Here is a 24876-nt window from a genome sequence, read left to right as displayed (position 1 = left end):
GTGCAGACTCGATGGGCTGAATGGCTGCCTTCCATGCTGGGGTACAGGATCCACCCCAAGAGGCTGCTCACAAGGGAAGGATGACCCCACAGCTCAATATGGTGCACCAGGCTGGCTAAAACACAGCCTGTCTACCCATCTCCCTCTCCTGCTCACTAACAAACTGTCCCAGACTGATCCCCTTGGCTCTATCAGCCCAAAGGCCTGGTTTCTCTGCACCGCTGGCTGTAGTTGTTGTGCCTTGCCCCTCGTCCTCCCTCCTCTCCCCTGCCTTCTCCATTTCACTCTCCCTCCCCTACATCCAGCCCCTTTGACCTACCACATTCCTGCCTTTCCCTTTATCTTCTCTCCATTTCACACTTCCTCCTGATATCTTTCTCTCCTGCCCTCCCCCTCCTTTCCTCTGCTTGCCCTCTTCTCTGTGAGCTCTTTACCCCTTCCATTAGAACATCGCCAGAGGCAGCATCAGGCCCTACAACCTCCTGGGTCTGCCCCATCACCCAGTATCCCACTCACATCAGTCCTACAAACCCCCAGATCCCCCCCACCTTCCCCTTGTTGTCTGAGGTTTGATCTCGGCTGTGAACACACTCTGCAGACAGCCACAGTGGTCAAACTCAGCAGGTCCGGCGACATCTACGCAGGGGAACAAACAGTCAACTTTTGGGCAAAGACTTTTCATCAGGACGGGAAAGGAAGGGGGCAGAAGCTGGAAGGTGATAGGTGGGGAAGGAGTACAAGCTGGAAGGTGATAGGTGGAAGAGGTAAAGAGCTGAGGAAGAAGGAATCTGATTGGAGATGATAGTGGAGTAAAGGATAGGAGGGAAACTAGCACGAGTCCTGATGAAGGGTCTCGACCTGAAACACATTTCTCTGCACTCTTCTCTCTCTTACACAATTACACAACTTTATCACTCTTCTTGCCCCGTCCCTCATTCTTTTCCCCAATATCGTTCCCTTTGGCTTTCACGTCCTGTTCTTTCCCATTCCCTCATTCCCATCCCTACTTTGTTCTCCCATCTTCTCTCTCTCCTCCCCTTTCCCATTTTCCCTACCCCTTCATCCTTTCCCCTTTATTTACAAAAATGACTCCAGGATGGCCCTGGGCCCGTATTCACTTGAGTTCAGAAGAATGAGGGGGTGACCTCATTGAAACCTATCAAATGGTGGAAGGCCTTGATAAGAGTGGATGTGGAGAGATGTTTCCTATGGTGGGAGAGTCTAGGACCAGAGGACACAGCCTCAGAATAGAGGGGCATCCATTTAGAACAGAGAAGAGGAGGAATTTCTTTAGCCAGAGAGTGGTGAATCTGTAGAATTCTTTGCCACAGTGGAGGCCAAGTTTTTATGTATATTTAAGGCAGAGGTTGATAGATTCTTGATTGGTCAGAAAATGAAGGGATACGGGGAGAAGGCAGGAGATTGGGGGTGGGAGGAAAATTGGATCAGCCAATCAGCCAACTGGCGGAACAGACTTGATGGGCCAAATGGCCCAATTCTGCCCCTGTATCTTATGGTTTTATGGCCATGTGCACACTCGATGGTACACATTTCTTCCCTGATCCTAACAAAGTGTCTTGGCCCGAGATGTCAACTCTTTATTTCCCTCCATAGATGCTGCCCGACCTTCTGAATTCCTGCAGCATTTTGTGTGTGTTGCTCAAGAGTTCCAGCATCTGCAGAGCCCCTCGTGTCTCTGACACTAACAGTTAGTAGTGTACCGCTGTGGGGCTGATATGGAAAACCATATCAATAAAAACTTGGTTCCGACACGAACTCCTGTGACAAAAATTACTTCCCGTGTGATTTTCCCTTTGCTAAGTTACTCGGTAAAGCAAACACTGAGCCAGAGACTGACACACCACACACACCGTCTCTGTTTCAGTCCCACAGATGGAAGTCTGCGACCGTGAGACAATGAGTGATTTTATTGGAAAAAAAGATGTGAGAGATTTCACCAAACTGGTGGAAAACATTCACCACTCCCTCAGTTGTGGAAGCAGCAGCAGAATACGTTCAAAACTGAGCATTTAAAAGTCATCGGGAAACACAGACGCGTCTAGAGTATAGGACCGAAATGTCCCACGGCCCCAGAATACGGTGATTAACAGAGAACGGCCCACATCCCTAGAACACAACACTGGAGAATGGTCCCACATCCTCAAAGTGTCAGAGTTCCAAGTTTAACCGCGACCTCAGGTGCTGTCTGTGTGCAGTTTACTGACTGGGTTTCTTTCCATATCCCTCTGCCGAGCGGGTTGGTGGGTTAATTGGTCGCTGTAAATTGGCCCTGGTGTAGTTGAGGGGTAAAATCTGGGGCGGATATGAGAATGTGGGGAGAATAAAAAATGTGATTAGTGTAAAGTAGTGATTAGTCCAGGGCCTTTTTGTGTGCAGTAGGTGTCACACCAGCCCACAAGGAAGACTAATTTCTACACCCAGTATATGGCAGTGTTTACTTGGGATTTTCTTAATCTGCTGTACGACTTCTGTGATGATGAGTGTGACCACTTGTCCGAGGTAAAGGGATGCCCCACACAAAAACATCCAGGGGATTTGACAGGTTCTCAATCCACCGCAAACAGTGCATATACTGCCCTGTGTGCAGAAACACGGATCTGCACTGATCTCTTACATCCTGGATTCCTGACCCTGCTCCATAGAGTGCTTGATATTCCGGGGGTGAGGTGAGTTCACACTGTTTTCCGTTCATTTCCATAACTCGGGGGTGGAGTGACATCGTCTGTTACTTTCAACGTGCCCCTATGCACTCCAAAATGTGGAGAGTGCCAGTTTACCATTTGGCTCAAGGTCAAGGGGAACTCTCTGACCCAGAGTGCAGAGGTCAGGGGGAATTCTCAGACCCAAAGAGCAAAGATCAGGGAGATCTCTCTGACCCAGAGTACAGAGATTGATGTGGAAACCTGTCAACAGAAACCACCCATCAGTAACACTCCCAATACCCACACAATGCAGCGTTCAGTGATTGTGACACAGACTAGAACATGGAACTAAATGGGGGAAATGCCATACCATCAGCATACAGGCCTGAACAGGAAGTACCTCCACAGGCAGTAAACCGTCACCTCCTCCAAACACAGAGTGGGAGGGCAGACTGCGGAGGAGGGTCCACGACCGATTCCCGGTAGGTGGATTTCACTGGATCTTCCGCTGGGGGCTGCCCGAGCGAGGGCGCAGTGCCCGGAGAGCAGGGACGTGGACCTGCAGCAGATCGGAGTACTACACAGGCCACCTCTGGAAACTGTGACACAGGAGGCAAGAACAGATTCCAACAACACAACCAATGTCTGTACCACAGGGATTCCCTGTGACAGGACAACAGTCTCATCACAGGAGACATAAATACGAGTATCAATCCAATTATAGACAACCTACTTTGGTCTTATTTAACAATAAGGGTTTCCAAAAGAATTCTATTCATCGTCGAAGAGTTTCTCTCCGTTTTCCTCCTCCTCTTCTGCATCGGGATAAAGGTCCTTCGGACTGTAGTTCAGCATGGTTTTGGTCAGGTCCACCTCGATTGGAAACACGTCGGCGTCCTTCAAGACGGCGTAACACTCGTCGTAGTACTTGGACATGGCGGAGACGAAGCGCTGGAGCTGGAACACGATGTCCTGAACTGCGAATGGGAAGAGATGGTTACCAGACTTGACAGAGAGAGGGAGAGTGGGTCTGACAGGGTTTGAATCACTGACCACAGGGCAACATCGCTTTTCACAAGCCTCAGTATTTCATTATTTTGTTTTAGATTTCTAATTCCTTTGCTTTTTAAAAATCTCTGGCCAGTTCCCATCTCCATAAATGCTGCTCGATTCGCAGGACTGTTACTCCACACTCACAGTTTCAGCTTGTTGCCAGTCTGTCCTTCCTCCGGACAGATTAGTTGCCGTTAAGAAGCATCTCTGGCCAACACTGATCTTCGTCACCCACACTCAATATTCTAACAACAGCTTCCTCCCCCCCACCCACTGCCACTATCATATTTCTGAACGCTCCAGGAGCCCACTACCTCACAATTGCACCATGCATTTATTTAAAATTACAGTAATTTTCATATCTTGCACTGTACTGCTGCCACAAGTTTCATGATATACGTCAGTGATTATAAATATCATTCTGATCCTGTCTTCCCCCTCACAGCTCACCCTATCCCATCCCAGATTCTCTTCACCTTTAACTGTACCTGGTTTTCTATACTTGCCCTGTTCTTCAGTTCCCTGACCGCAGATGTTGACTCCCGGATGCTGACTGACTTGCAGTGTGTTTTGAGCATTCTCTGATTCCAACATCTGGACATTTTTTTATATTTTGCTGGTAATTTTCATCATGATTCACGATAGTGTCCTCTAATCACTGCAACCCTTTGCCATCTTTGTGGGGGCCCTTGTTGCCTGTTACAGCTACTTTATCTTTGCTATTTCGTTGAAGACTTCACTGCGATTAGTTGAGTATCTGTCTCATTGGGAGTTTCTGTATTTGCACTCCGATTCAATCACAACTGGGACAACACCGTCACACCTGACGCAGCACTGTCACACCTGGGACAGAATCATCACACATGGGATAGCATAGTCACAACTGGGACAACACCGTCACACCTAACAAAGCACCTGATCCCAAGCCCTCTTGACCTGGAACACACAAAGCCGCCAAAAACAACCCCAAACCACGGCGTGTGCGGCACAGAAAGTTAAAACCAACCATGTTTTTGGTCCAGTAGTTCGATCTTCTCCAGGACGTCTTTCCTCATCTTGGCAAATCGCGCTCTGGCCTCCTGCCGACAGCGGAGAATCAGGCGATACTCGTAGTTTCCAGTGCCAACCCGGTACAGGGGCTCCTGAAGGGCCTGGTGTGGGGCAAAGAGGAAGGTTGTGTGGTCAGAACTCCTGACATTGCTAAGAGCAGCACGTACCGTCGGCAGTGTGGGGGGGGGGGGGGGGGAAATGGCTCCAATGGCCTCGTGTCAACACACAATCCCAGGAGGATAATCCAAACCCTGTACCAGGAATCCCTTCCCCTTTCCAGACACAGCTGAACCCATCCATGATCATGCTGCAAGTGGCCATAATCGCCAGTTAAAGCCATTCCAGAGTGTGTCAGAAGCCCCTGTCCACCTGGTATCTGCCCCTCAAACCACCCCCGCTCCTCTGAACAGCTGCCTCCCAACCACTTTCCAGTCGCAACAACTGTGGAAGGTGGCAGGGAGCTGCCCAGTCTGACATTGTACCCCGATCATTGCCCTGCCCGGCCGCCCTCAGCCACCAACCCACCAGCCCCCTGCCATCACTCACAATGCAGCTGTACTCCTCATCGTCCATCTCCTTCACCTTCAGACAGTAGGACTGTGCGGAACAAGAGAGAGAGGTTACAGATCAAGGCAGCTGCAGCCAAGGGGTTTAAACCAGCATCCCAATCACTTCCGAGCAAGACGAGGTAGCCAACACGATTAACATTTGTACACCCCCTCAGCAAAGGCCAGTGGTTGACACGGGGACGTGAAGTGGGGTGGAAATGTACACTTTAGTGACATGCCAGTAAAAACCAATGGGGCGAGGTTTCTGGAAGTGGGACGGGCAAATCCCATCTGGGCAGATGGCAGAGTGAGGTTTGGTTAATTAGTCCAGCACATCTGACTTTGAAACGATGGAACACCAGGTCACTGCAGGCACTCACCAGGGTTAACGTGGTCGGCGAGGTCGCAACTGGCTCTAGATACAACTCAAAGTTGGCTGAACAACTCCAGCCCTGGGCAAGGTCCACAGTGCTGTCAGGGACCCAGCTGCCCCTGTCTTGGGCTCTCACTGTCTGGGACATCTCCTCTGGATTACACCTCTGTCTGGGATATCTCCTTTGGACCATCCCTGTGTTGGGCCCTCACTGTCTGGGATATTTCCTCTGGATCTTCCCCTCTGTTCTGGGCCCTCACTGTCTAGGCCATTTCTTCTGGACCATCCCTGTCCTGGGCTCTCACTGTCTGGGACGTTTCCTCTGGACTATCACCTCTGTTCTGGGCCCTCTCTGACTGACATATCTCCTCTGGATCTTTCCCTTTGTTCTCAGCCCTCACTGTTTGGGCCATTTCTTCTGGACTATCCCTTGTCCTGGGCCTCACTGTCTGTGACATCTCTTCTGAACTGTTCCTTGTCCAGGGCCATCTACTCTGGATCATCCCTTGGCCTGGGCCCTCACTGTATTGGATCTCTTCTCCAGATTATCCTCCGTTTTGGCAGTGCATCATCACCATCTGGGCCATCTCGTCCAGACCATTCCTTGCCCTGGGCCCTCAGTGTCTGGAACTTCTCCTCTGAAAGCTCTGACAAAACCCAATGCTGCCAGTGCAGTCAGTGGCTCCTGAGTGTTGCTGGTAACAGTTGATGGGATGGATCTGTGCTCAATCCTCCACCGTGACCACTTTTTCCCAAGGGTGGAAGCAAGTAGGGAGAATGTGGGACTTGGGATACAGGGGCCGGACAGGTGGGAGAGTGGTGTCTGGAACAGAGGCAGAGGAGTACCTAGAGAAGAGGAGAGGCGGGGAGGATCTATAGTTCTGGAGTCAGTGTGGGGGGGAGACAGAGTCCAGTACAGATATTCAGACAAGCAGAGGACCTCACAGTAACACCCTCAATCCAGGCCATGGAAGTGACACTTCCATCATCACCGCTGACCGGGAAGACTGTCCGAGGAGCTGGTAGCTTGGCCAAGTGTGGTTCTTGTACACGTTAGTGTTTCTCCCCACCACCCATTCCCGTCGCTGTCCAAGGACTTGCTCTGACCAGCCCGCGTGCTGTTAGTGCGTGAAGCTCATCACCCCGCCAACATCCTCTCCTCCAGCAGCTGCAACGTCGGGACGTCATCTCAACAGTGACAGCCCCCGCCCACCGCTCTGTAATCGTAGTCCCGTCAACCAGGCGGGGAGTGCGGGCTCTCTGATGTTGGTACCGCAGCCCTGGCCAAGATACGCGACTTCAGGCCAAGGACACTGTAGCGGATAAAGCAACTGGGCTTGGAGGCAGGCCAGAGGAGGTTCACCAGGTAGATTCTGGAGACGAGGGGGTTGGCCTATGTAGAGAGATTTCAGTCACCGGGGACTATATTCACTGGAATTCAAAAGAATGAGGAGGGACCTTATAGAAATATACAACAATTATGAAAGGAATAAATAAGATAGAGGCAGGAAAGTTGTTTCCACTGGTAAATTATACTAGAATTAGGGGACATTTATTTCTTTATTGACATCAAGTGCAGAACAGGCCCTTCCTCCCCTCGAGCATGCTGCCCAGCAATCTCCGCGATTTAACCCTAGCCTAATCATGGGACAATTTACAATGACCAATTCACCTACCAACCGGTACATCATTGGACTGTGGGAGGAAACCCACACGGTCACGGGGAGAACGCACAAACCCTTACAGACAGCGACGGGAATTGAACCCGGGTCTCTGGTACTGTAGAGCCTTGTGCTGACCACAACGCTACCATGCCAGTCATAGCCTCAAGGCTTGGTGTGATTGATTTAGGATTGAGATGAAGAGGTACTTTTTCCAGAGAGCAAGGAATCTGTGGAATTCTCTGCCCAGGGAAGCAGTAGAAATTACCTCACTCGATATATTTAAGACATAGCTGGATAGATTCTTGCGTAGCAGGGAAATTAAGGGTTATGGGGAAAAGGCAGATAGTTGGAGCTGAGTCCACAGCCGGATCAGCCAATATCTTATTGAATGGCAGAGTAGGCTCAACGGGTCAATTCCTGCTCCGATTGAAGTTCTTATGATCAGCTTCAGTCCGGCTCCTCTGACAGCCGGGCATGCCCTTGTTACTGCCCCTTTAACAGCGTGACGCTCCCTCACTCCTAACAGTGTGACGCTCCCTCACTCCTAACAGGGTGACGCTCCCTCACTCCTAACAGGGTGGTATTTCTTGAGTTCTGTTTCCCCTTCAGGGCTGGACCCATGACAGTGGAGGGCAGAGATCTGTCGTGAAGCCTTGGACAGGGCCGTGAGAGGCACGGGCCGGTGACCTGCTGGCCCTTTGGTCAAGAGCACTTGGCCACCGCTGTTCAGTTGCATGGGGGTGACAGCGGCCTACCTCAGCCAGTAGCTCCTCAGCACCCAGTTCTCCAGCTTGCAGGAGACAAAAGAGATCAGATGTAGAGAACACAACTGGGTCCTTTGCAACGCTCACTTCAATTTCAAAGCAGAGTCCATTTCTAACAACTCGTGTTCCATTAAACCAGAAAAAAATGGGCGGGAATGAAGTTTAGTTAGGACGAGAAGGGAGGTGGGAATAGCTGGAGTTAGGATGAGAAGGGATTAGCTGGAGTTAAGATGTGAAGGAAAGTGGGAATAGCTGGGGTTAGGATGAGAAGGGATTAGCTGGAGTTAAGATGTGAAGGAAAGTGGGATTAGCTGGGTTAGGATGAGAAGGAAAGTGGGATTAGCTGGGTTAGGATAAGAAGGAAAGTGGGATTAGCTGGGTTAGGATGAGAAGGAAAGTGGGATTAGCTGGGTTAGGATAAGAAGGAAAGTGGGATTAGCTGGGTTAGGATGAGAAGGAAAGTGGGATTAGCTGGGTTAGGATGAGAAGGAAAGTGGGATTAGCTGGGGTTAGGATGAGAAGGAAAGTGGGATTAGCTGGAGTTAAGATGTGAAGGAAAGTGGGATTAGCTGGGGTTAGGATGAGAAGGAAAGTGGGATTAGCTGGGTTAGGATGAGAAGGAAAGTGGGATTAGCTGGGTTAGGATGAGAAGGAAAGTGGGATTAGCTGGGGTTAGGATGAGAAGGAAAGTGGGATTAGCTGGGTTAGGATGAGAAGGAAAGTGGGATTAGCTGGGGTTAGGATGAGAAGGAAAGTGGGATTAGCTGGGGTTAGGATGAGAAGGAAAGTGGGATTAGCTGGGTTAAGATGAGAAGGAAAGTGGGATTAGCTGGGGTTAGGATGAGAAGGAAAGTGGGATTAGCTGGGTTAGGATGAGAAGGAAAATGGGATTAGCTGGGGTTAGGATGAGAAGGAAAGTGGGATTAGCTGGAGTTAAGATGTGAAGGAAAATGGGATTAGCTGGGTTAGGATGAGAAGGAAAGTGGGATTAGCTGGGGTTAGGATGAGAAGGAAAGTGGGATTAGCTGGGGTTAGGATGAGAAGGAAAGTGGGATTAGCTGGAGTTAAGATGTGAAGGAAAATGGGATTAGCTGGGTTAGGATGAGAAGGAAAGTGGGATTAGCTGGGGTTAGGATGAGAAGGAAAGTGGGATTAGCTGGGGTTAGGATGAGAAGGAAAGTGGGATTAGCTGGGTTAGGATGAGAAGGAAAGTGGGATTAGCTGGGGTTAGGATGAGAAGGAAAGTGGGATTAGCTGGGTTAGGATGAGAAGGAAAGTGGGATTAGCTGGGGTTAGGATGAGAAGGAAAGTGGGATTAGCTGGAGTTAAGATGTGAAGGAAAATGGGATTAGCTGGGTTAGGATGAGAAGGAAAGTGGGATTAGCTGGAGTTAAGATGTGAAGGAAAATGGGATTAGCTGGGTTAGGATGAGAAGGAAAGTGGGATTAGCTGGGGTTAGGATGAGAAGGAAAGTGGGATTAGCTGGGGTTAGGATGAGAAGGAAAGTGGGATTAGCTGGGTTAGGATGAGAAGGAAAGTGGGATTAGCTGGGGTTAGGATGAGAAGGAAAGTGGGATTAGCTGGGTTAGGATGAGAAGGAAAGTGGGATTAGCTGGGGTTAGGATGAGAAGGAAAGTGGGATTAGCTGGGGTTAGGATGAGAAGGAAAGTGGGATTAGCTGGGGTTAGGATGAGAAGGAAAGTGGGATTAGCTGGGTTAGGATGAGAAGGAAAGTGGGATTAGCTGGGGTTAGGATGAGAAGGAAAGTGGGATTAGCTGGGGTTAGGATGAGAAGGAAAGTGGGATTAGCTGGGGTTAGGATGAGAAGGAAAGTGGGATTAGCTGGGTTAGGATGAGAAGGAAAGTGGGATTAGCTGGGGTTAGGATGAGAAGGAAAGTGGGATTAGCTGGGTTAGGATGAGAAGGAAAGTGGGATTAGCTGGGGTTAGGATGAGAAGGAAAGTGGGATTAGCTGGAGTTAAGATGTGAAGGAAAATGGGATTAGCTGGGTTAGGATGAGAAGGAAAGTGGGATTAGCTGGGGTTAGGATGAGAAGGAAAGTGGGATTATCTGGGGTTAGGATGAGAAGGAAAGTGGGATTAGCTGGAGTTAAGATGTGAAGGAAAATGGGATTAGCTGGAGTTAAGATGTGAAGGAAAATGGGATTAGCTGGGTTAGGATGAGAAGGAAAGTGGGATTAGCTGGGTTAGGATGAGAAGGAAAGTGGGATTAGCTGGGGTTAGGATGAGAAGGAAAGTGGGATTAGCTGGGGTTAGGATGAGAAGGAAAGTGGGATTAGCTGGGTTAGGATGAGAAGGAAAGTGGGATTAGCTGGAGTTAAGGTGTGAAGGAAAATGGGATTAGCTGGGGTTAGGATGAGAAGGAAAGTGGGATTAGCTGGGGTTAAGACGTGAAGGAACGTGGGAATAGCTGGGGTTAGGATAAGATGGGAGGAGGGACTAGCTGGGGTTAGGATAAGAAGGGAGGAGGGACTAGCTGGGGTCAGGGCTGAGGGGTTGCTATCCAAAGAAAGTTTTGCCAAGTACGTACCAAATATTCAAACTTGACATCGAGGTATTTTTTGATGGTGAGTTTAGTGTCAGGAATGGCCTTGTTGAGGTACGTATTCAGGTCGCTGAGCATCTGCAAGTAGAAATGTCAGCCATTACTCAGTGAGAAGGAACAAATCGGGTGGTTTGGTGGCTCAGCGTCTCCACCTGACCATTTCAAAGTGGATCGGAACCCACTTTGCAGCGGTGTCTTCGCTGAGCAAAGGGACACGTTACCGCCGCGCGCAGGGACTTACCGGCTTCACCGTCTTCAGGAGTCGGATGCCAAACTTCTCGATGCTCCGGTGAGCATCTGCGAATTTGACAAAGGCCTCGCTGGCAGAGGGCTGCGGCTCCCTCACCCCGATGATGGAAAACACGTCGCCGAACGCTGAAACGGACCAAAACACCGGTGAGAGTGCCAGCCTGAATGACAGCAGCCACACCTCACGGCTCATCCAGATTAACCTCCCAATCCATCCTAACCACCCCCCGGCTCCTGCCCGAAACAAATCTATCCAACTTCTTCACCCACGACCGTGGAACAAGCTGACAGATAAAAGAATTCAGTTGTAACATTTAAGGGTAGCTTGGTTAGATTCATGGCTGGGACAGATTTTGAGAGATGTGGTCTGGGTGCAGGTAGATGTTACAAGGTAGAAGATCAGGTTAGCATGGCCTAGATGGGCCGAAGAGCCTGTTTCTGTGCTGTAGGAATCCACGTCCTTGGAGCTTGGTGTTTAGTTTAAAACAACGCACCATATACACCTTTCCCTGGCTCCCAGTCCACAGGAAGCATCTTCCAGATTTTAGTTTCTAATCGTCATCACCCAGTCCCTGAGGCAGGCAAAGGACACAACTCTCCCATTATAATGTACACAGTCCTCACCTGCGTTAGCTCAGGGAGGCATTTGTTGGAGTAATATAATGTGGGAGGGAGGTTAGGGGATAAATGAACCAGGCTGAAAGGGTGAAGCTCCTTCCCCTGTTTCTAGTGAAGATCAGAGCTCTGAGCTGCAGCACAACACGTCCTGCCAGCCCAGGCCAAGTTGCCGATGAACGGGTCTTACCTCGGTGCGTCTGTGACAGCTCGAAAAACGCCCTCAGCAGCCTCTTTGTGTGTTCCATCAGTCCTGCCACACGTTGGGAAGGGGGAAATGTTTTAGCACTTCGAACACAAAGCTGTTAAAGCCTCTCCTGAGCGTGGGAACAGTGAACCTCATAAACGGGCTCTGCCCTTGCTCCCTGCTGTTCCTCACATGGACAAGTAAAGGCTCTCACACGTCCACCTTGCATGCACTTACACCCAACTTGCCCTGCACAACCAACCCTCAGTCTTCACCTCTACACACACAGCCAGCCCCTTGCCTGCATATACACCCAGACCTCAATTGTACACACGCCAACCCTCACTTGTACACACACCAGCCCTTGCCTGAATACCACACACAGACCTGTCCTTGTCTGTACGTGTGACGTGTGTGTACACACACACACACACACAGAGACACACACACACACACACACACACACACACACACACACACACACACACACACACACACACACACACACACACACACACACACACACAGAGCCCCTTGCCTGCATATACACCCAGACCTCGCTTGTACACACATCAGTCCTTGCCTACACACACACAGACCAGCCCTTGCTTGAATACCACACACAGACCTGTCCTTGTCTGTACGTGTACACACACACACACACACACACACACCAGCCCTTGCCTGAATACCACACAGACCTGTCCTTGTCTGTACATGTACACACACACACACACACACACACACACACACACACACACACACACACACACACACACACACACACACACACACACACACACACACACACACACACACACACACACACCAGCCCTTGCCTGAATACCACACACAGACCTGTCCTTGTCTGTACGTGTACACACACACACACACACATCCTCACTAATGGAGATGGGACTCCACCGATCTCGAGCCCCACACACCTTTGCACTCGCACCCTTCACTCATTCCACTCCCACATCTATCCTGACATCCACACTCCCTGCGTCCGCCCTAGAACCTGACAACCACATCCACAGTCCCCAAACCCAGGGCCCACCCGCACCCCCAGCCCATGCCACCTCACTACCGCAACCTCCACACCCAAAACCCTATCCCCCGCACCCCCACACATCGCTGCTGTGATAACCTTCCAACGATCACAGCTTTCTAGCCACTCAGTCCCCTGCCACACCACCCTGAGACAGTCTCACCCCGGCTCCCCAGCCTTACCACCCCGCCACTCCCCCCACCCCTCACCTTTGTACAGCTCCGCCGTTCTCTCCAGTTCCTCCAGTTTCTTCACAAGCCCGTCTGGAAGAAAGGCCATCCTGTGAATTATTGGCGCCAGGTTTGACCTCCATAACCCCTGGTCTCAGCCCCGTTAACTCTGACCTCTGACCCTGAACAAACCTCCATTCCTCGATGAGCCCCGAACAAACTCACAGTATCCTTCTCCTTTTAAACCCCGTCTCCCTCTCCCACCACACGTGATAAACTCTAGTCATCACTCCCTTCTTACCCCAAATAAAACCCCACCTCATCCCTCAGAACCCCACAGGTTAGAAGGTTGGACCAGGTAGTGAAGCTATACTTGAACAAGCACAGATGTAACGGGCTGAATGGCCTCGTTTTGTCACTGAACCCTTAACAACCACCCTCCCTCGTGAGGAGCCCTCTGTTTGTCGGAGTCAGCCATAGACGTTGTGACCCAGCTGTCTACACGGTACACAAGCCTGGGCAGTACGATATGGAGAGCAAGCTGTTGCCCATGTAGCAAACTCCCACTCTCCACACAGCTGATGAACCCAAAGGAACGGCAGAGACCGATACAGTTTGGCACCAGCAGCGTCACAGGAGTCGCCAGTCAGCGTTGAACTCAACGTAGGACTGTCCGAGGGACTCCAGCTCTGGATTTTTCCCTCGGGGTTTCGTCCCGAAGCCTGCCCCACGACTGGGTGCAGCCACAGGGCAGTGGGGGTTTGAGATCAGAGTTTTCCTTCTCCTAGACGAGCTACCCCGTCTGCCCGAAGGTGCCAGCAACCCGCCTTTGCCCCTTCTCCTGTCAGTAGGGATGGGTTTAGGAGCTGAGCCATGCTTGAAGGCCAGCAGGTGGACTTGGCTGTCAGAGGCTATTGAAACACACACCAACAGGAGCATTAATAGGTAGTGGGAGCTGATCCCCATTACCACACAACTCCCTCCACAGGCTCTATCAAGCATAAGGAGCCCACCCTCCCTTACCCCTCCCCAATTAAAGCCCGGCCGCACTCTCAGATATCAATAGACTTTGGCATTTAATGGGATCGGCGCAGGTAGGTGGTGCTGAGGTAAAAAATCGGTAACAATCTTACTGAATGTTGGAACAGGTACAAGGGGCCGAATGGCCTGGGTCTGCCCCGGTTTCCAACGTGCTCGTGTCATGTGTCGACCCTGGATAAATCCCCCCACCCCACACTCACCGTTGCACAGGATGGCCCGGCTCAGGCCCAGAGCGTCGGCCGTACCAGAGCTCATGTTCTCCACCAGCCGGTGCTTCACCTTCTTCAGAACTGTAAAAAACAGCACAGACCATCACCCTGAAGCAATGTCAGCACCCCGTCGTCTCGCTCCTGCCGGATCCCTGTAGAGCTGTGGGCTCCGTGCCAGGAATACTGAGGAGAACTAAACTGTCCAGGGAAGAATTCACCCACTGACAGCCACTGAACCTGTGGCATTTAGCAGAATTACACCCCCTCCTCACCCCTGTACCTCATCTTGTCCCACCTCCTTCACTCAGAAACAATACGCTGCTTCACGAACGCGGGCCGACAGTTCTCCGTGAGGGAGGCCCATGGATCTCACTGGGTATCCGGGAACAGAGATGAGGAGGAATTTCTTTATCCAAAGCGGTGAAGCTGTGGAATTCATTGGGTCATAGAACGCTACAGCACAGAAACAGGCCTTTCAGCCCATCTAGTCTGTGCTGAATTGTTACTCTGCTTAGTTCCCTTGACTATGGATAGTCACGGCCTTCCATACCTCTACCATCCATGTGCCTATCCAAACTTCTCTTAAACATTGAAATCAAACCCGCACTCACCACTTCCACTGCAGCTCATTCCACTCTCCGATTAACGAAGCTCCCCCACCCAGGTTCCCCTTAAATATTTCATCTTTCACCCTTAGCCCCCTGACCTCTGGTTCTAGTCTCATCCAACCTCAGCGGAAAAAGAGTGTTTGCATTTTCCCTATCTATACCCCTCATAACTTCTCATACCTAATGCAACATGAGACTGCAGATAATTTGAACACAATTACTTAAATACACCCCATCCGCTGATCAAGTTATATACAAGTAAATTGGGATTGCCACAGATGGCTGTGGAGGCCAAGTCATTGGGTATATTTAAAGAGGAGCTTGATAGATTCCTGGCTACAGGGAGGAGGCAGGAGAATAGATTTGGGAGGGAATATAAATTAGCCATAACCGAATGGTGGAGCAGACTCGATGGGTTGAATGGGCTAATTCTACTCCTATGTCATATGGTCTTAATGGTCTAACTCAAAAACATGGGTTTCTTAGGGAAGGATACAGTCAAATCCAATTCAGAATGAGCAATAGAGAGGGAAACAAAAGGCAAAATAGACTGAGAAGTAAATATAAAATACTAATAATTTCCAACAATAATTTATTTCACATAGGAATGACAATATAGAGTTTAAATCAGGGTTTCCCAAACTTTTTTTAATGCCATGATCATTAACAGAGGGGTCTGTGGACCCTCTGGTTTAAATGGTTCTGTATCCAAGCCAAACTCTGCACGAATGGTCCCAAGCCCAGCTTCAAAAGGAGGAGGGTTTGGCATGAGGTCGGCAACCCCATCCCATAAAAACCCGGTGCTCTAGGAACACCGACGGAAGCTCTAAAGGCCTCGTCCCTGGGAGAGGAAGGATCTGCGATGGGCTACGCACCTTGAAAGACTGGCCCAGGACAGGCCAGAGGACTTTGGTGGGCTGCTGTCAGAGGCCGATGCCCCAGTAGGGGTGATGGGCTTAAGAAGAAGATCCTCACAGTTACAGCATCTCTTCACGATCAGTTAAAAACCCCGATCTTTCTGCCAGGAGTTTCAACAGGAGCAGGAACGGTCACCCTACCCAGAGGGAAATATCAACAACAACAGGCCGCCTCCAAAACAGACGGTGTCGGGCTCCTCAGATCGAGGAATAGGAGGAGCTCAGCGGGGCAGTTGTGGGTCCCAGACGATGCCGGGGGTGACGGTGCGTAGGGAAACACTGAGGGGAACGAGGGGGTAAACATCAGCTTACTAGACAGGTAATACTACTTACCAATGTCTAAGGTTTTCCCTTGCTTTGGATCAGCCTGGAGTTTGTTGTAATGAATTGTAACTTCTCCCTTTCAGGACATTAAAAGGAGAGTTCAAAAAAATAAGTTACTTAATTAGCTCAAAACCACAGTTCATCATGAGAAACAGAGGAGATTCTACAGACGCTAGAAAGCCCAAGTAACACACACGAAATGCTGGAGGAGGCCACACACCAGCACGTCGGAATGGGAATGGAAATCAGAATTAAAAACATCGACTGTTTATTTATTTCCATAGAGGCTGCCTGACCTGCTGAGTTCCTCCAGCATCTTGTGCGTGTTACTCTGGATTTCCAGACTCTGCGGAACTTCTTGAGTTTTTGAAATGCTGGAGAAGCTCAGCAGGTCGGGCAGTATCTACAGAGAGGAATGAACTGTCGACGATTCGGTCCGAGACACTTCATCAGGTCTGGAAAGGAGGGGGGTGGGGAAGAAGCCAAAAAGAAGGTGGGGGAGGGGGAAGGGGTACAAGCTGGAAGGAGGTAGATGAATCCCAGTGAGGAGGGGGCGCTGGGTGTGACGGGAAGGGGGGGGGATTAAATGGAAAACATGGAGGTGATAGGTAGAAATAGCTGAAGAAGGAATCTGATAATAATAAGTGCTTTATTGATCCTGAGTGGATAATTGGATAGGAGAGGTGAGTGGACCATGGGAGAAAGGGAAGGGGAGGCACAACGGAGAGGTGATGCAGAAAGGAAGGGGTGAGAGGGCAGCAGAGGAGACCATGGTGTGACCTGTCGGAATGGAAGTAAAATGGCTGGCCACTGGGAAATCGCCTCTGTTGCGACAAAGCGGTCCCCCAATCTACTTCGGGTCTCATCGAGGTTGGGCGAGACCCGACGTAGCACTGGATACAGTGGATGACCCTGACGGGTTTGCAGATGAACTTTTTCCTCACCTGGAAGGACGCTTTGGGGTTTATCGTTCCCATGTGTCACCTCCCAGCTTTTCACTTCATTCCTCTCCCCCCCACCCCCACCTTCTGGAGGAGCTCAGCAGGCCAGGCTGAGACCCTCCAGCACTTTGTGAGCGTTGCTCAGCGTTCCCCACATCTCTTGCGTCACCTCTCCAACTCTCGGTCCCGAGGTAGAGATTTCGACTTGAAACATTGATGATTTCTTCCCTCCTACTAATGTTCCTCCCGCAGGGAGACTCTAAATTCAAGGGGAGCTGCGCTGAGCCTTGGCAAACGGTGGCCCGGCCTCACCTGGGGTGGTGTGGTCAGTTCTGCTCACCCAATGATAGGAAGGGGTGGAATTCCCTTCCAGGTGGCGAAGGATTTCTGGGTATAGAAGGAATCGGGTGAAATGGGGACATCAACGTTTGGCGAAGCAGACTCGATGGGCCAAATGGCCTACTTCTGCTCCTATATCTTATGGTCTTATGGTCAAATGATCTTACTGAAGGGATGGAATAAGCTCAAGGGGCCGAATGGCTCATTCTTTCCAACAGGCAGTCTCCGGTTCCATGTCAATTTTTGGTCTGTTATGGGGATCGCTGCTGCAGTAATGGACGTAATTAAATTCAGACTGCGCTCTCTCCCATTCACACGGCCTCACCCACCTCCTGTACCAACCACCCCCTCCCTCTGTGGCACTACCCTCCACTATCCTACCCCACCCAACCCCCCTCCCCTGCCGTGAGATGCACACGGCGTCCTCTTCCCTCTGACCTTCACAGCCTGGATCATCTTGGCCACTTCCACTTTCGTCTTCCCTTTGACGGACTTCCCGGTCACGCCGATGATCTCGTCGCCCGCAGCCAGCGTCCCATCCAGGGCAGCGGGAGTGTTATCGAAAACCTGCCGGCAGAGACACGGGTCAGAGTTCACCCGTAGATCCAGACTGGGAGCGGCAACAGGAGCACCAGAGCGTGGATTAGGAGCGGAGGGTGCGGGCAGAGCGGAAGTGGAGTCACCCCCAGCACAAGCAATCCTCTCCTCCGGCACTGAGACCCAGAGGGGCTTCAGACCTCTGTAAACGTGCAGCAAACCCCTCTTACCTCGACTCCAGTCACCTTACATATAAAATGGCCTGATGTGTCCTCACACACAACAACGTAACATATCCACCAGTAGAACTGTACAGCACAGAACAGGCCATTCGGCCCACAATGTTGTACTGAACCAGAACCACCCAAACGCTAGTCCCTCCTACCACGTCCCTATACCTCCATCCTCCTCACATCCATGTACCTATCCAAAAGCCTCTAATGTATTTGCCTCCACCACCGTACCAGGAAGCACATTCCAGGCATCCACCACTTACCCCTCACACCTACCCCCTCTCTCCTTCAATACGCCAATAATAAGCCAAGGACGGTATTCCCACTGTGGATTCAGGGATGGAAGTCGCATTCCCTGAGTAAATAATTACCCTTCCCACCAGGTCAGCTGTGGGCTGCCCCTACAATGCAGGGGAGAAGTATTCAGTCTGAGACACGACCCTAGTGTAAGCTGGGCTTTGGAGAGTCTGTCTGAGGCAGTGTGCCCCCTCAGACTCACCTCTCTGTAGCCCGAAGAGAAATTGTGTAGGCCTCCGTTAGTCTCGACAGACCATGGATTTGCACCTTGGAAAGTTTCCAGGGCGCATGCCTGGGCAAGGTTTTTTTTAAATGGAAGACCAGCGGTTGCCCAAGCTGCGTTTCCCCTCTCCACACCACCGATGTTGTCCAAGGGAAGGGCAAGGGCTGATACAGCTTGGCACCGGTGTCGTCGCAGAGCAATGTGTGGTTAAATGTCTTGCTCAAGGACACAACACGCTGCCTCAGCCAAGGCTCGAACTAGCGACCTTCAGGTAACCAGATGAATGCCTTAACCACTTGGCCACGTGCCACACCCGAAGAGATTAATGCAGAATAAGCGAATGGAGGGCCAAAGTTAGCTACAACAAATGGGAGGGAAACATTTAACGCTGCAGGTGGGAAAGAGAGTGAACTAAGCTTCAGCAGGGCAGGTCTGCAAACAGAATTCCTTTAAATTCCCAGAGACCCAACCCCAATGGAGAAGTGGGCAAATGAGGAAACCAAACGGGGCACCACGGCAGCGCAGTGCTTCTGCAGTTGGATTTCAGAGTTCGACTCCAACGCCCTCTGTAAAAAGTCTGTATGCTCTTCGAGTGTGCTTGTGGGTTTTCCTACCACAGTCCAAAGATGTGCTGGTTAGTAGGTAAATTGTCCTGGGGTTAAATCGGTGGGTTGCTGGAGACGGGCATGGTAGAGGGTGCCTTACACTGCAGCGAGAGACGGGTTACTTTCTGTACAATGGATGACTGAGGGCGTCTCACCTGCACAATGTACAAACAGGGGCAGTACTGGGCACCTCCGCCGATGCTGATTCCAATTAAATTCTGAGAGTCCTTTTTAAGCGTCACAGTCCCAGGCACAGTCGGAATTCCCCTGCAACAGTTGACATTTTTGTATCATGCTTAAGATACTAAAATTTCATTTCACTGGATACAGCTATGATATTAACCTTCTGAATCAGTGGGTGACACCCACACCCTCTCCAGTCAATGGGTGACACCCTTCACCCTCTCCGGTCAATGGGTGACACCCTCCACCCTCTCCAGTCAATGGGTGACACCCTCCACCCTCTCCGGTCAACGGGTGACACCCTCCACCCTCTCCAGTCAATGGGTGACACCCCATTGGGTCCCCCCACCAATGAATATTGACTCAGTGACAGTATGATGAGGTTTGCTCTCTCTCCTGAGACGGACTTGGGAAGGATCAAACTCGGTCATGTGCAAATTTTCCAGGAATTGGGCACAGGGAAAGCAGCAGAGAAGAAGAGGGAGAGGGAGTGGATGTGGGAGGAAGGGGGGGACCTGATCTGAAAATCAAAGGATCGGCCGGGAATCTAAAATCAAAACAGAAAGCTGGAAACACTCAGCGGGTCAGGCAGCGTCTGTGGAGGGTGAAGCAGAGTGAATATTTCAGCTCAGTCAGAAGTGGGAATAAGAGAGAGAAGAGATGGTTTCTTGCTGCCGAGAAGGAGGAAGGATCAACAGGTCAGCCACAGGAAATGTGATGGGGCGAGGCCAGATATGCCATGGGGGTGAGTCATGGGGTCCAGAGGGTTAAGGACCAGTTCGAGAGGGATTACCCTTCTTGCTGTGCGCTCGGTGTGGCTCACAGCAGGGCAGGCAGAGAGAAAATTATCATTGTGGTAATTGGCTGAGTCACAGCAGAAATGGCCGATTCAGGTAAACACAGTTGGAGAATTCAATATTGAGCCCAGAAAGCTGCAATATTTTTATATTAAAAAAATAAAATTCACTCATCTCAATAAAAAATACCAAAGAAAAGAGTGCAAAACTTTTACATTCAGTATGTTAACTGCTTTTTTTTTTGGAAATACCATAAAATAAAGGTGCAGAATTAGGCCATTTGGCCCATCGAGTCTGCTCTGCCATTTCATCATGGCTGATCCAATTTCCTCTCAGCCCCAATCTCCTGCCTCCCCCCACCCCCCGTATCCCTTCATGGGCGAGAGAGGAGGGGGGGAGAGGGGGGAGAGAGAGACCGATCGACCCCAGGCATGCCTGTAGATCAGAAAGTGAAGGCTGTAACAGGCCCACACAGGAGACAAGGCACTTCACTGGGCCTCACTCTAAGTGTGTAGAGTAGGAATGGTTGGAAAATTAACCTGACAAGTTCACTCCTGCAAAGCCATCACCCAACCTGAGTTTGGTCAACCTAGGTTAGTAGAACTATCTTTTCCACTTGGCCAGTGACCTTAAAGGCTCCCATTCTCTTTTTAAAGCACCAAATGGCTTTTAGAGCATGGTTTGTTTGTTACGTGTTGTGTCAAATGACGCAGCCAATCACGATCTTGACCATGATTGTTCTTGGCAAATTTTTCTACAGAATTGTTTTGCCATTCCCACTTTCTGGGCAGTGTCTTCACAAGACGGGTGACCCCAGCCATTATCAATACTCTTCAGAGATTGTCTGCCTGGGGTCAGTGGTCACATAACCAGGGCTGCTCATACGACCATCCACCACCTGCTCCCATGGATTCATGTGACCCTGATCAGGGGCTAAGCAGGTACCACACCTTGTCCAAAGGTGACCTACAGGCTAGCAGAGGGAAGAAGCACCTTACACCTCCTTTGGTGGAGACCTATCTCCACCTCTCCAGCCAATTTAAAGCAGCAAATCGCTCCCAGGCTCTTTTTAAAGCACCAAAACCTCTCTCTGATTGGTCAGGTTCAAGGGTTCCTATTGGATTGGCTCCATCGATATCAGCAGGTCCACCAACACAGACCACATAAAAGCTTATCAGAGGCGGGGATGCCCCAAAATGGACTATACATGCAAGACTAACCACGAGGCTTGAGGTGGTCTAACTGGTGTACATGAGGCCCTCATGAGGAGTTAGTTGTTTTCTATTGATCGAGTGCCTGTCTATTGATCGAGTGCCTGTCTGTTGATCGAGTGGGTTGTCTATTGATCGAGTGCCTGTCTATTGATCGAGTGCCTGTCTATTGATCGAGAGGGTTGTCTATTCATCGAGTGCCTGTCTATTCATCGAGTGGGTTGTTCTTTGATTGAGTGCCTGTCTATTGATTGAGTGGGTTGTCTATTGATCAAGGGCCTGTCTAAAGCGCCTGTTAAATGAGTCCAATCTACACTGATTACAGGAAGTGCCAGACAGGAACCTCAGCAGAACAGCTTGGTGTGCACCCAAGGCACACTGGACTATCCGCAGGTGAACTACACAACTCCAGGCTGTCTCAAAGCAGTGGGATTTGCTTTCAGCTGTGGGGTTAAGGCACCGTCACTGGTCACGTTCAGTTACGGACAGATTATAAACGTGAGCTTGCGACAGCCCACCCCAAACACGAGCAACGGACAGTTACTAAAGTCTTGGATCGCTCAAAGTGATGATTACTCACAACTTATCTTCTTCGATTTCAAAATCCATGTCACCGAACATGATGGCCGGCTGCTCGAGAAAGTCCTGCCGCTGCTCCTGGTCTCTGTAAAGTACATTTAGTCAGCGGGGCCTGTCGTACCTGCTCACCAGCAATAACTGCATTCCCATCGTATTTGTAACATCGCAAATGATCCCGAGGAACCTCACAAGAACAAGGGCAATCATTCTGATACTGAGATGTCCGAAAGCTCAGTGCGAGACTCTATTAAGAGAGAAATGAGACGCAGAGAGGTGTAGAATGGAAAATCAAGCAGACACGGCCTCGGCAACTGACGGCAGAAAGAGGAGGTGGGATGGCAGGAAAGTGACAATATCGAGGTTGAGGTTTGGGCACACGGGGTTAAATCGTACATTGTTTTAATGTAGAAACACAGTAATGGGAGGTTTGAGTATTGTAATCAACAAGAAATGGTTGAGCACGTACTGGTGAGGTGTCCAAGACATAATCAAGAGAGGGGATGGTTGATTTTAAAGTTATCACATAATAGAATGCAGCATCAACAATATTGTGCAGAAAAGATCACAGGATTATTGATGTAAACATATAGTGCAGTTCCTTAACAATGCAGGTCTTTTTTTTTATAGATTTGATACAAATACTAATACAGTACTGTATATTAGATTCAGCTGTCCCAAGCCACACTCCAGTTCAGGAGGTGGCAGTAACACGCCGGAAAACTTCAGGAAAACGAGGAGGAGGTCAGGATGCCAGGGGTGGTGCAATTCAGACTGGATGTGTACTGGATGCCAGGGTGGGAACGAGATTCAGACTGGATGTGTACTGGATGCCAGGGTGGGAACGAGATTCAGACTGGATGCCGGAATTGAAGGGGAGCAGGGAAGTGCAGCACCTGAGGGAGTCGCAGAGATAACCTGAGGGGTGGGGACTGCAGTAATGGACTGAAAATGCCGGACCTGAACTTAACCAGAAGACAAATCATCAGCAAGCAAAGGGCAACAAGCAGAACTATAGTGAGATGTTAGGATACTGGAAGCATAACACAGGAACAGAATTAGGCCATTCAGCCCATCGAATCTTTTCCGCCATTCCATCATGGCTGGTTTATTATCCCTCTCAACCCCATTCCTCTATATCTTCTCTGTAGCCTTTGACACCCTGATTAACCAAGAATTTATCAACCTCCGCTTTAAATATACCCACCGACTTGGGCTCCACAGCCATCTGTGGCAATGAATTCCACCGATTCACTGCCCTCTGGCTAAAGAAATTCCTCCAATCTCTATTCTAAGGGGACGGCCCTCCCTCTTCCTAGACTCAGCCACATAGGAAACGTCCTCTCCATCCAGGACTTTCAATATTCGATAGGTTTCAATGAGATCCCTCCTCACTCTTCGAAACCCCCGTGAGTGAAGGCCCAGAGCCCTCAAACACTCCTCTTACATTAACCCCTTCATTCCCAGAATTATTCTCATAGTAGATTGATTGACAGATGTCTGACAGAAGGTGGGAGACCAGCCAGGAATAGTTGTCTAGAAGTTAACCAAGACATAGCTGAGGGTTTGAGTTACCACTGATTGAAACCAGAGGCAGGGCTGGGCAGTACCTCGGGTGAAAATGAGTGTCAGGGCAATGTGTCGATGTGAGGTCAGAGTTTATTTTAGGATTAGTCTGGTTGAGACCACAGCAGGGCCAAGGGAGATGGAGTCTGAAGAACAGAAGCATTATCTTTGGGCTTCCTAATACTTAGTTGGAGAATGCTGATCGGAACTGAGTGTTACGACAACAGCAATAAAAACAATTAGTGGTAATGGAGGAGTGGAGAGATGGGAGTGAGGGGGTTAGGATAGGGAGAGAATGGGGGCGAGGGAAGGGATGGGGAGAGAGATGGAAAGAGGAGGCGGGAGATGGAGGACTGGCCACCATGATGGCATTGTAGGGTAATGTAACTGGTGGGAATGTAAGGGTTAATGTTTGAGGGCTCTGGGTCTGCACTCTCTGGGGTTTAGAAGAGTGAGGAGGGATCACAATGAAACCTATCGACATTGAGTTGAGGTTCACTTTAAGGGGCTGGTGATTGCGTGAAGATGTTTTCACCCCACTTTGTGTTCAGTGTTTGGACTACAATAGATGAGCTGTTGCAGTTATTCTTAAACATACAACGCCTGACACTGTTTTATTTGTGACAACCTACAACATCACTGAGGGGCAGAATGCAAAGGAGGAGGCCATAAATGGGTTAATGTTCCACTCATCAGCCCCACATATGTGTCAGATTTAGAAAGACACAGCACAAAACGGGCCCTTCGGCCCACTGAATCCATGTTGATCACCCAGCACCATCTTTACATAATCCTGTGCTTACTATTTCCTCTAAACATTGACATGCCTACATTCAGAGAGGCAAGAAAGTTGCAAAAGTCAATAAAAGGTAGGGCTGCAATATTGTGACTGGAATCAAAAATGTCAGAGTCACTGCGTTACAGAGCACAACCACCAGCCCTCGGAGTCCATTCTGGCCATCCAACACCCATGTATATTGACTTTGTATTAATTCCAATTTATTTCCCTCCCCCCACCTTCGGCCTCCCCCAGGTAATGTCACTCACCCACACACTCTGGATCCCAGATCTTTAGATTACAGGCTCTGGACCTCAGTCCCTGAGTGTCTGAATGGCAGATCCCTGGACACAAGCAAGAGATCCGAGCCCAGAATCCCAGACCCCGCCGACCCCACGGCGTTAACTTCACCTGATTCACCGATGCTGTTCCAATGTTGTCTTAGATGACGTCACCTACGTGGCAAATTGTCCCCTCACATCCTCTTCCGCCAGGATGACCCGGAACCAATCGCCCGCGGAGAAAACTTCGGACACTAT

General features: G+C 50.1%; 1 protein-coding gene across 2 annotated transcripts; it reads right to left on the bottom strand.

The window, feature by feature from the left end:
- Window positions 1-1913: 1913 nt before the first annotated feature.
- pick1 (protein interacting with prkca 1) lies at window positions 1914-24832 on the bottom strand. Of its 2 annotated transcripts, none has more exons than XM_073033955.1 (13): window positions 24749-24832; window positions 21998-22081; window positions 19382-19493; window positions 17770-17898; window positions 16061-16127; window positions 14194-14283; window positions 12992-13045; window positions 11735-11797; window positions 10922-11055; window positions 10666-10758; window positions 5313-5363; window positions 4723-4867; window positions 1914-3640 (listed from the first exon to the last, which is right to left on the bottom strand). In XM_073033955.1, exons 2-13 carry the CDS (start codon window positions 22036-22038, stop codon window positions 3435-3437), a joined length of 1185 nt encoding a protein of 394 aa, XP_072890056.1. In that variant the 5' UTR covers window positions 22039-22081; window positions 24749-24832; the 3' UTR covers window positions 1914-3434. The 2 variants fall into 2 exon arrangements, with proteins under 2 accessions (XP_072890056.1, XP_072890058.1); XM_073033957.1 differs by lacking the exon at window positions 24749-24832 and adding an exon at window positions 24607-24742.
- Between the last annotated feature and the right edge of the window lie 44 nt (window positions 24833-24876).

Source organism: Hemitrygon akajei, chromosome 31 (assembly GCF_048418815.1).
Source record: "Hemitrygon akajei chromosome 31, sHemAka1.3, whole genome shotgun sequence".
NCBI lineage: Eukaryota > Metazoa > Chordata > Chondrichthyes > Myliobatiformes > Dasyatidae > Hemitrygon > Hemitrygon akajei.
Note: the sequence above shows the minus strand (reverse complement) of the source record. Positions and strands in the feature narration are given on the sequence as shown.

What these genes read in the sequence shown, in the direction of transcription:
- pick1 (XM_073033955.1), bottom strand. Translation starts at nt 22,038, where the DNA reads ATGTTCGGTGACATGGATTTTGAAATCGAAGAAGATAAGTT. An exon ending in CCTGTTTGTACATTGTGCAG is followed by an intron (nt 17,899 to 19,381) that starts GTGAGACGCCCT and finishes CTCTGCCGGCAG; the next exon opens with GTTTTCGATAACACTCCCGC. An exon ending in AGATGATCCAGGCTGTGAAG is followed by an intron (nt 16,128 to 17,769) that starts GTCAGAGGGAAG and finishes ATGTCCTGAAAG; the next exon opens with GGAGAAGTTACAATTCATTA.